At 37.2% G+C, this 12,379-nt stretch overlaps 1 protein-coding gene across 2 annotated transcripts in view; it reads left to right on the top strand.

Moving 5' to 3' along the window:
- The window catches only part of NELL1 (neural EGFL like 1), a 938,548-nt gene that overhangs the window by 250,122 nt on the left and 676,047 nt on the right, over nt 1–12,379 (top strand). For both annotated transcript variants that reach the window (XM_050755386.1, XM_050755385.1), the window contains exons 6-7: nt 7,367–7,439; nt 8,448–8,530. In XM_050755386.1, coding sequence (XP_050611343.1) covers nt 7,367–7,439; nt 8,448–8,530 — 156 coding nt within the window. The remainder of the gene's footprint in view (nt 1–7,366; nt 7,440–8,447; nt 8,531–12,379) is intronic.

Here is a 12,379-nt window from a genome sequence, read left to right as displayed (position 1 = left end):
AGAGATGTATTTCCTGAAGGTAATGCAGATTATATAAGAATACATATTAAAAGCAACTTGCACATAGTACGTGTACAGCACATGTCCCCATCCCTTTTTTGTATTTAAGCACATAAAAATGCATTTCTAGGCATTTAATGCTCCCTGTATGTGTAACTGTATGCTGTAGAAATGAAGGCACTCTCCTGTCTTTTAGGAATGTCTGCTTTAGTTGGGAGGATGTCATTAAGAGAGAGAGAACAGTTATTCCTATTATCTATTCCAGCTTGATGAGTGTATGATTCTCTGTAGATATAAGGAACTTTGTGCTTGAGCTCAAATACCTGGTACAGACAGATAACACAAAGAGCATTCAGAGACTTGGACAATCATTTTGCTGCAGAGGTGGGTTATGGGAATGTAGAGGACAGAACCAACAGTTATTGAATGCTTCCTATGTTCAGACTTTGGCCCTGAGGTATGTTATCTCAGTTAATGACATATGTTATCTCAGTTAATGACATTTCACCATCAGAGAAATCCTACTAAATTAGTGATTCTTATCCCCATTGTATAGGTCAGGCAATTGGACTCCGAGATTAAGGAAGTTGCCAACCTTGTATAGCCCAGAAGTGATAGAAATGGGATTTAGACCCAGGTCTTTACGATTTCAAAGTCTTTACTTATTCATTCAACAAATATTTATTAAGGACTAACCATGTGTTTCCACAGTTACCACTGTATTGACTAGGGAGACATGATATTTAATTACACCAAGTACCACCAGGAGACAGAATGTGTCTTTTTCTGGGTTTCCAGCTTCAAAGAATAGGTGATCCCAGTGGAAACGTCAAAAGGGGATGGCAATTTCACATAGCCCATCTTCCTAGAGAGCGAGGCGGTTCTTCTTGTTGGGGACTGGCCTCATGGAATGGCTCATTACAAAGATGCTTTCCATGGGACAGCTTTCAAAACTCATCTTCTCCTTAGAATCCTGGATGCCAGGCAGTGCTTCTGGCCATCCTTTTATGAGAAGAAATGGCTGGGGTAGGGGAAATATATCAGTGTCTCATTACGGAAACTACCTCTTGATCAATTCAACACTACAAAAATCTCCCTGAAAAAGAGGCAGCCACTTCTCAGGTGAGAGTCAGCATAGCTCCAGGCTTTTAATATTTATCTTGTGGAAGCTGCCTCATGGATTCAACAACCGCGTCTGCTGAATTGCTCCAGAGCTAAAATTGCTTATGATGTGCTTCCAGGTTAAAATAACATTATTCTCTATTTTAAATATTATTATGTTGCTTTATAGGCAAAGTAAAAGCAAAAGCTCCTCACTTGTCAAACCGAATTTCTGCACCCTGGTGGATCCTTGTGGACAGCGCAAAAAAAAGTGCTGCTGATTAAATAGCAGAGGATGGAATCACTTGTTTGGTGCCTGGTACATAAGCCTCTAGCATTAGGTAATTCCTGTCTGAGACACAGAACACAAGCTGGGAATTTCTTCACTTCAAAACAGCATCCATTTGAAAAAAGCTGGCCGGTAGCGATAGGCTTATCTGAATCTTCTGATTGTCATAGATTTTCATTATCAAGATGATTGACTACCCACTCAATTTCCCTTTGATGCCTTCTAAGCTGATTGTGCTGTTACAATTTCAGAGGGTGAAAAATTAAAAAATGAGCCCAGGTGAACCGAAATAAGTTATAAGGATGCTTCAGGGGTTGAGTGTTCTGACAGTTTCTGAAGAGTTGAGGCCTCAGGGAGACTTTTCATTCCAAAGCCTTTCACAGCGGCCAAGGCCCTCCTGGCTTTGTTTCTCTGTCTCTGTCTGTGTCTGGTGAACTGGGGTCTGAAACCTTTCCCTTACCTGGACATCACTGTCTCCTCTAACAGCTGAGGTGTCACTGGGAAGTGAAATTGATTACAACTTTTTAAAAATTCCACAGCTGTTATTTTTACCTCAGCTGCTTCCCATAATTCCACAGATGGTAAACATATGTTTATAGGCACATTGAAAAAGAAGCTATATTGGATTCCTCCCATCTTTAATTCTTATTTTTCCTTTCATGCAGAAAGTCAAAGTCACAGAACTAGGGAATCTTACACATTTGAAGATTAATATTTCTGTGCATTAAGACTTTGGAAACAGCAGGACAGCTAATGATATGCTAATGAGCTGACAGTTTTTATGGATCATAATGAAAGTCGACAAGTGTCTTTCTTGGCTGTTTTGCATGCTGGAATATTTTATTAACGTCTTCAGGGCAGAAGTACATGATTGGTTGCATTTTGAAAACCTCTCTGGGAGTTTCCCAGGTCCTACTTTTTGTTAGTCTGTTTCCAAAGCTTGAGTCCCTGCCAGTTTATAACCAGAACACATCTTCATCCATATATTTACATGCCCAGCAGGAAACTCTCCCACCCCTTTTTCCTCTCTCTTTCAAAGCAATTTGTTTCAGTATTTTAGCATACAAAAAAAATAGAACCATTTTCTTCAATGTAAACAGAGATCTGCAGGGAAATAAGAGCGTTAAAAAAAGAATTAGCATTTGCTTGGTGGTGAAGCTGCTTTCATTTGTATCAGAAAGCTCTGCATGTTTAGAAGAGCTTGCCTAATGTTAGTTATTCCATACACAGGAGGGACCTAATTGGATAATTTTCTAATTTTTTTAATTGCATGTTTCTACATTTCTTAATGCAAAATGAGAAACGTTCTAGGAATAATAGAAATAATGGGCATTAGTTCCCTAAACATTAACAATCCATAATATACAATGTACCAGGTGCAAATTTATTTTTCAGTGCATGGTGAGCTGACAGCAGGAGGTACAGGGTGGCAACAGGTGAATTAAACAAAAGGAAAAAAAAATCCATTTTTCTGCTCTCCATCAGTACTAATAGTAAAAGCTTATTAATTTTGGGCTCTGCATCTTAGGGATTTATTTAGGGCCTCAGATCAGCTGAGGTTCATCATTACACTAACAATAAGAAAATGGAATGTTTAGCAAATTAATAGTGTAAATAAGATTACGGGGGCGGGGCGAGGGGGAATATTTGGCTACCTAGAAAGACTTCTGTTTTCTAGCACTGGAAAACTGTCTTAGCAAATTATTAGTATTTAATACAAATAATTAGTCTTGCATGTTTGATTAGTATCTATCAAGGCAATTAAGATAAAATCTCATTTTGATAACAAGAGCTCTTTGTAACAATATGTTGTTAGTTCATGTTAAGGGGCTCCCTTAAATGATTTATTTTTTACCTACAGCATATTGTAGTGACCCAGCACTGGTTTTAGAGTGTTAATCAGAAATGTCTCGATCTGTCTCTAGCTGATGATAAACAAGTCTCAATCAATTTAGAAAGTTTATTTTGCCAAGGTTAAGGATGCACCCGTGACACAACCTCAGGAGGTCCTGAGGACCGGTGCCCAAGGTGGTCCTCATGTATACCTTGCTTTATACATCTTAGGGAGACATAATACATCCATCAATACGTGTAAGATTTACATTGGTTTGATCTGGAAGGGTGGGACAACCAGAAGGGTGGGGGCTTCCAGGTCATAGGTAGATTTAAAATTTTTCTGTTTGGCTGTTGGTTGAAAGCGTTATCAGTAGTAAGGAATGTCAGGGTTCTGATAAGGGGTTGTGGAGAAGAAGGTTTTATCATGCAGATGAAGCCTCTAAGTAGCAGCCTTCAGGAAGAATATATTGTAAATGTTTCTCATTAGACTTAAGGTCTGTGTTGATGTAAATGCTGGAGGGGTATAATGAAGGATGTTCAACTCCTCTTCCATCATGGCCTAAACTAGATTTCCATGTTAACTCTGGAATGCCCTTGGCCAAGAGGAGGAGGTTCATTCAGATGGTTGGGGGCCTTAGAACTTTATTTTTGGTTTGCAAGAGTTAGTAGCCCTGTAGTATATAGCCTAGGATTAAGGTATCCTTTAGAAAAGCTACTTAGGGTAGCAAAGCCTTAAATTTCTCGTAGGTCATATGAACAGGTGATCTGGTCCTAGATAAGTAGTTCTTATGGTAAGTATCAAAATGACCTCAGACAGTTTTCAAAATAGTCATGACTGTTCTTTCAACCTCTTCCAAAATTCTGATGTATACCCTAAATTAAAAACTAACGCCCTACATGATCTTCATAGATCCTAATTGTGCTCAAAATTATGTGGTTCAATATTGTATAATTCATAGTTTTCAATAATTTGATGCTTTAAAATATTTATTGTGTTTACTATGTGAAATCTACTACAATAGGAACTTCAGGGGATACGAAGATGAAAATCTATTATCTTTGCATTCGTGGTGTTTGTAATATAATCTAGTAATTCTGTTGGGTTTTGTTCAGTTCCAAATCAGTGAGATTTTACTCTGTTTATATATGAGTTGGATGCAATAATTTTAACCATTGTGAACTTTTAATGAGTAAACCCTCTTGCTCCAAAAGAAGCAAATTGTTGACAATAGAGCAGAATTTTTCAAAGTGAGGTCCTTTTACCATTCATCAGAATCATCTGGAAGAGGTTTTTTTTAAAAAATTAAGATTCCTGGGCCCACTCCAATCCTACTGAAACAGGATCCTTTGGGTTGACACAAGAATCTGAATGTTAAGCAGATACTCAAGGTGATTCTCAGAAACTAGAAGTTTGAGAAACACTGCCAAGATGAATAATATGGCAAAAACCATAGGTCTGAAAAAATGAGATCAAAATAGGTCAGCCAATACAGGCCCAGCTAGAGTTGCATTTTTCAGTTAAATGTAGATACATTTAGAGTTAAATGAGGAGAAATAATAAAAATTTTGTCTTTTTATGCCATATCGCCTTTGGGGGAAGTTGTAGTGCTTGAAGGCACATTTTCATCTGTGGAAATCCTCATAGATTATATATATACACACACACACACACACACACACACACTTTTTTTTTTTTTTTGAGAAGAATAAAGCTGATTGAGCTCCTTTGTAGTTTTATACATTATAAAATCCCTTTTGTAGTTTTATGAAGAAAACTACATGCTTAGCAAATGCTTCTTTAATCAGCAAATGTCCTGGCAATAAATTGTCCATATAGCAATTTAATACCAGATCTTCTGATTCTTATTCTGGGGAAGGTGCTGTGATATACATAAATGTGTGTAGTCACATGCATACACACACATGCACTCAGACATCTTTAGATTATAAGTGGTATCTGTAGGGTATCACCGCTTTTCTTTTAATCCAGCATTGACTTACAACCATTCAAATAAATTAACATTCCCATCTTGATTCATTTGGTAGGAACAAATTTTCATGCCAGTATGTGGGCTCACCTCTATGACCTTTTCTCATAAAAAATACCAAGTGCTTTGGGTTTTTGTGTTAATGAGCATTGGGAAGCTGTCAGCTTTTATTTCTGTTTTTTGTTCAAGTCAACATCATTGACCTTCACCTAATCTATAACAGACACACACAGGTACCAGAGATTAAAAGTGGAAAGACAGGTAAGTAAGGAGAGATGCAGACAGAAGAAAGGTATGAAGGCAGGTGATTTGTAATTCATAATGTCACTAAAATGAGTAAAGTCACTTGAAAAGGAAAAGGAAAACTGCTATGTGCTGTATTTTCTTGCTTTAGGATTAGTGGGATGGGGTATTTTAAAATGAGTTTTCTGTTTGTTTTTGGAAAGATATTTAGCACCATGACATATGTGCTCCAGGTTTCTGAGTACCCTTTTCCATGATGATAAAAATAAAAATAATCTAGGGTCTTCTGATGAACAGGTATGGATCCGATCCTTTTCTGTTACATATACTTCCACCAATTCTGCATCACCTAAGGTAACCAGCTGTCCTGGTTTGCCTAGGAACCTCTGTTTTAGTGCTGAAATTTTCCATGTTCCAGGAAATCCATAAGATGGAAATCTATAGTTCTGTCTGTTCACATTCTTTTATTATTATGATTATTTGAAAAGTAATGAAAGCATAGATGCCTAAAATGTGACAGTTTCAGTTTGGAGGCCTGTTTCATTGATCTAGAACATGAGTGCTGGGTGGATCTTTAGCTTTTTCACCTAGCACTTCTTTTCCAGATGAAGCAACTGGGGCTCACAGAAGTTGACTAACTTATTGCCTAAGTCTGCCCGGTTAGTTAGAGACAGATCCAGAACTTGAACCCAGGTTCCCTGACTTCTAATCCATGCTTGTCTCAAATTGCCATGTATGCTTGAAGGTGTGCTAGCCTCTCAAAGGAGTTAATTTGCTTTGAAAGACTGCATAATTTCATCCCAGAGAGAAGTTAATTCATTTAGATTGTGCTCCATTAATTGCTCCCTGGTATTCCTCTGCAAGAGATTATGAATTAATATTGAGCAGCAGTGGCAGAAACTTCTTCCCCACGGTGAGGCTGTCTTCTCTTGTAATCACAAACACTGCATCATCCTTGAAGAGGAAGAGGTTAATAAACATATCATTCTGTGGAAGAGGTGCTGTGATCCTGTTATTTCTATTAATATTTCCAATTAATATTTTTTCTTGAAATAGTAAGTCAAAAACAGCATTTGCTGATTGCCTTCTGCTGTTTAGAAGATGAGCACATAAATGTTAAATGTTACTCCCTCTGAAAGACTTTTATCACTATCTTAAGCCTATATTTTATTTATAGATTAGGCTCAATATTCTGAACCAGCTTCCACATCTTCCATCTGTTCTGTAATATCTCTGCCATCAAATCAGAAAAAAACCCTAACAACAGAATCTTGAAATTCAACTTGAAAAATTCAAAAGCCAAGTCAATATTTTCATTGAGAGATGACAGCCCTGATGACTTTCTTAAATTTGAGCTATTCTTCCAGACTGAATTACAGAATTAATAGACCTCCTTTTACTCTTGTCTTAAGACTCATCAACAAAGACTCATGTTACTTGATTAGTTGAGGAGCAAGGATTGTTACGGAATTTTCCCAATGTCTAATTTTATTTCCTTGGTTAAATGAATCAGTAGAAAAATTTTAGGCTAATATGTTTCTTTTATATTTCTTCCCACTTTAAAAAAATCCTGTAAATCAGCAGTATTTAACGTTCCAGGATGATTAGTACATTAAGGAGAATTTTTATTGAATCAATGCTTTTTATTGATGTATCTTTGGTGATATAATCTATAATTGGCATTAACTAGTGGTAACTAATTGTAGCTTTCTCCACGTAAATGTCCAATTCAAGATTCCTAAAGTAGGATGCCTTAGAGTAGTTCAGTATATACTAAGGCTAGCTCACCCTTTGAATGAATCAATTTTGTTGAAAAATAATCTGACCTGCCAAGAGTATGTGATTGCATAGGGGCCATTTGAGCTGGTGACTGTAATCTTGATTGCCACCTGTCTCTTCTGTTATCAAGGGGATCATCCAAGATGGGAAGATCATCTTTATGCCGAATGGATATATAACACAGTGTCCAAATCTAAATCGCAGTAAGTAGCAACTTAAAGCATTGTGATATATAACTTGTTGATCATATCAGCGAAACACATCTGGAAAGATAGACCCAAATTGTTTACAGTGTTGACTTCTGAGGTGCTGGGGATACTGAAAGAGAACTTAATATCTACATTATATAACTCTTGTGTCTTTAAAAAAATATGTATCATTTATTGTATTAATTGGTTTTCTCACTGCTTATAAAGACATACTGTAGTCTTTATAAACTTTATAAACTATGGACTGGGTAGTTTATAAAGGAAAGAGGTTTAATTGACTCACAGTTCCACATGACTGGGGAGGCCTCACAATCATGGTGGAAGGCAAAACAGGAGCAAAGTCACATCTTACATGGTGGCAGGCAAAGAGAATGAGAGCCAAGTGAAAGGGGAAACCCCTTATAAAACCATCAGCTCTTGTGAGACTTATTCACTACCATGAGAACAGTATGGGAGTAACTGCCCTCATGATTCAATTATTTCCAACTGGGTCCCTCCCACATGTGATAATTATGGGAGCTACAATTCAAGATGAGATTTGAGTGGGGATGCAGCCAACCCGTATCATTTATTGAATTAAAATTTGAAAAGAAGAGTTAGCAGATTCTATTGGTGGATATAGAAAGATATGTTTAATATATATTTTTAAAAACTATTCATTAAGATTCTTGACCTGGATGAGAGTTTACTTTTTCTTCTTCTATGATGCTTAACATTTTTTCAGTTACCTCCCTGTAAAAATGAGTTTAATTTTAACTTTAAAATGTCATGTTGCCTTTCTTTTTAGTTAACAGTGCCTTTTTCCTGTTCCTTTCTTTTTGCTTATTAAAATAGGAAAAGATCCAGACCTGAAATCCTCTGTGATTTCACTCAAATTTCAAAGCAATATTGACCAAAAAACCCCCAAAAAACTCTTCTACATAGTCACATATCTACTGTTTTAAAATTTTATTGCTTATATTAGCACAATATAAATATACATTTTATATTTTCTTTATTGAGCTTGCCCAACCTGCAGTGATTTCTTAAGCCTGGTACAAGGAATAATGGATTTACAAGAGCTTTTGGCCAAGATGACTGCAAAAGTAGGTATCTAAATTTCACTTGTGATGTTTCATTTCTTTTTCTGTCCTATCTGGAATTCGGAGTGATGTGTTATAATGGAAACATTTTTAGCCTTGGCATCTGCTATATGTTACTACAAAAATGTTTTATTCTTACTCAAAATAGGACTACCAATAGTAAACATAACCATTCCTGTCTTTGGTGCTATTAAGCTGTATCATAATGTTTACTTGAAAAATGTTTGGAAGCAAGAGGCAATATGTATCACTGTAGATTCTATGGGAGTGGAAAAGGAATTTGCCCATTGGCTGTTAAAGTAGTAATACTGTAAGATGATCTATGGTCAGAGCCACTGCTCTTATAAGCTAATGCATTTTGGATGTAAGAATAATTGCGCATAATCGGAAGGGGCAAAATAGCTATGGTTAGGAACAGATTACTGTCAAAGGAAGGCATTACATTCCATTTTTAATGTATAATTCATTTCAAGGCTGGTTCTGAGTTAAATAGCAAAGGAGGCCAAATTTGCCTTTCAACACCTTTGTTTTTATAATTCTGCACCTTTTCCTCCTCTCCATTCCATCATCCACTTAACAAGCATCTTTTGAGGACCTGCTGTTTGCTGGGCACTGTGTTGGGCACAAAGAGGCAATGGTGAGCAAGACATACTTTCTACCCTAGATATGTTCATATTGAGTGGCAGAGCCCAGTGTGTCAACAACTAAGGGCTTTAATATATATTCATAAAGTGTATATTCATAATGAAAAGCCTTGAGCCTTGTTGAAAAAGACACTGAAAAAATAGAAAATGTGGCTAATGCTGTTGTTATCATACCAATCAGTCGTGGACATGAGTTCCAGCCTAGGGCGAAGAAAGAATTAGGTTGGCCCTAAGAGACATTATACTCTGCCAAAGGAAGAATTTTAATAACAGTGAAAATGATACATTAATCCTATTGTACCTGCGGCTAAGACTGCTCCCTACCATTAGCCATGGCATGTGCAAAAAAATTGGTGGGTAGGTAAGCGTTTGCGAGATAAGGCTATATTTTGGACCCATGGATTGTGCTGCTGAAGACAATGTTTCTATTTCAAACTGGGTTTTTGGCTAAGCCAAGCCCCTTTTTGTCTGGAAAGGAGAGATGCATAATTTTTGTGAGAAAACGATTGAGACTGGGGCTTAGATCCGAAGCATTAGCTTTTCACTTCAGAGTATAGTGGGAATGTGAAACGCAGGTGATTATTTGCCTTCCCAGCTTGTGTCGTGGAGAGGCTTTTATTTCATATTGTCTGGAGCAGCTTGATCTCAATACTGTTAATTATATTTTAGCATGCTAGCAAATTTTTGGAACAGGAAACATGCCACTCAGTCTCAGGTGACTGTGGTTCTTCATTCTCCAGCTTCGAGGACGTCATTCTTTCCCATTGCAGAGAATGTCATTTTTCTCTTTTTAGCCACACATCATCTAGGAACTACATTGAGCTCTATTCTCAAAACATTATTATATAAAATGGGCATTTGTGAGGCAGAAGATATTTAATTGTGGGCAATTGCAAGCAGCAAATGGTTTAATCCACTTTCTAAACCTCCCTTTGGCACTTTGGCAGATTTTTAAGTCTGTTCCTTCCAAACCGTGTATAGAATTACAATTTGAAAACTGAGTACTTCCATCTTTGCTGTGTAATTTGAAATCTGTGATCATCTAGAATAAGCGTTGGCAAACTTTTTCTGTAAGGGACCAGCTACTAAATTTTGGGACTTGCAAGCCAAGAGGCAAAATCAGGGATATTATGTGTAGACTTAGTTCATTTAAGTATAATCATTTAAATTATAACTCTTGAAAACTATAAAAACCATTCTTAGCTTACAGGACATACAAACGTAAGTAGCGAGCGAGATTTGGTCCACTGGCCTTAGTTTGTCAACCGTTGATCTAAAAGAAACGGAAAATCAGTAATACAAGCATTTACTATGTATTAGTTATAATGCTTAAGCTTTTATATCCACTGTCACTTTAATCTTTACCACAGTCCTTTGAGCTTGCTTTAATTTATTAGTCTGCTTTACAGATGAGATGACTGAGGTCCAGGAAGGTCTGATAACTTTTCCTAAGAGAGTAGATGCAGAGCTGGGACCTGAACTCAGGTAGTTAGATCCTGAAAGTTGAATCATGACTGAGAAAGTTTATGGTTTGACAAGATAGGGTTAGGAAGAGAGATAAAAGATATAAATAGGGAGTAATATTACTCTTTCTAACCCTCTCCATCCACTGGCAGAAGGATGGAGATACTACTAAGAATGAGCAAATAAAAAGAGAGGAAAAGAGAAATGAATGTTTGATCATTTTATTGAGCTGAACTAAAGTTTTCAGATCACTCCTGTTGGGAATGAAATGTATGAACATAGAACTTGTAGTAACTTTTCAAAGAGGAAGGTTATGGCAAGGGCTAGGTCTCTTTTTTATTGTATTATTTTTTTATTTTTTAAAGAATAAGGTCTCTTAATGCACCCTTTTGGCTATGAGCTGCTTGTTTTCCTTGGAAATATGTGAAAATTCTTTGACATTATCTACTTAAGTATTTTCAGACCAGATTGCTCAGAATCAGACTGCTACACCTAGGATAGGCCAGGTGAAGTCTCAGGAAAGTATTCCTTAAGGATTTTCAAGGAAGATTTTTTTTTTTTCCTTCTAGCTGGCGCCAAGGTCTGAACATGAAAGTTTTCTTTCTTTGCCTTGTGCAAGCCTGCTTCTTTTTGTTCACTCTAAGACTGACGGTATCACATGTTAGTACCAAATTTTTATATAGGGGCTTCCTTTAAGGTACCCAACTTGGGAAGATACTTTTTCCCAGCTCTGTCCCCTATACCCTGTGCAACCACCAGGGTAGAAGCTCAAGGGCTCCACATTTCATTAGAAATCTTCAGGATGTTGTTGTCTTTAGTGCTCACTTATTTCCTGGGATCCCTGCAGTCACTTTGTTTTGGACTCCGTGACTTTCTTCCTTTTATATTAGCTCAGTGACAATTTTCAAAAGTTTTAATTTATATATTGAATACAGCAGTTTAGTTGGTTCAGTTGGTGAAGTCCTTCAGGGTATGTAGTCTGCCATCTTGGTGGAGGCAGAAATGTAACTCACTCTTTCGGCAGATGGAAGGAGATGGAGTCTGGAGATGTCAGGCAGACTTGAAGTTGAATATGGTTCCCAGATGCAAAAGGAATTCTATGGCACTAAATTTATCTGGGCCCAGTCTTTATTTTTAATTAAATAGGCCGATTGTGGCAGAATTTGGTTAATGGGGCTGGAGGTAATTTTTGGAGGTTTGATTTGAGTTGTCCAGCAGTTCTGATTAAGATGAGTAGACAGTCGTATAATTCATAGTGGAGATAGAGAATGGGCTTTAAAGTCAGGCTGATAACGATTCTGAGTCTCTATTTTATAATCTCCTTGGATATTTGTAGCTTTGAATAAGTTATTCGACTTGTTTCAGCATCTGTTTCCCCATATGTAAAATGGTGACAATTATTCCTGCTCTTGTAAAGATTCTGTGAGCCCAGGTAAATGAGGTTTGTTGCATGTCACAGAAGTGTCATTCATTAGGTGGTGGCTGCTGCTATTTGTACCCTTAAACCTAGAAAATATAGACAACCATGGGGGGATGGTGGTTCCTTAGAGAAAATGGTCTTTAAGAAAATGCACATCTTACCCAGTGACTTGAAATCACAAAGTCTGGTAGAGCCTGTACATTGCTGTCAAGACCCTAGTCTGGGAGTCCTGGGAAACAGCAGGAAGTCCTTCCTCTTGGGTCAAGGTGGAAACCCTGGAACCCTTCCAGAGAGGAAACTCTGTGTACAAGCTGGATAGGAATT

This window comes from Macaca thibetana, chromosome 14, assembly GCF_024542745.1.
Source record: "Macaca thibetana thibetana isolate TM-01 chromosome 14, ASM2454274v1, whole genome shotgun sequence".
Lineage (NCBI taxonomy): Eukaryota > Metazoa > Chordata > Mammalia > Primates > Cercopithecidae > Macaca > Macaca thibetana.
Note: the sequence above shows the minus strand (reverse complement) of the source record. Positions and strands in the feature narration are given on the sequence as shown.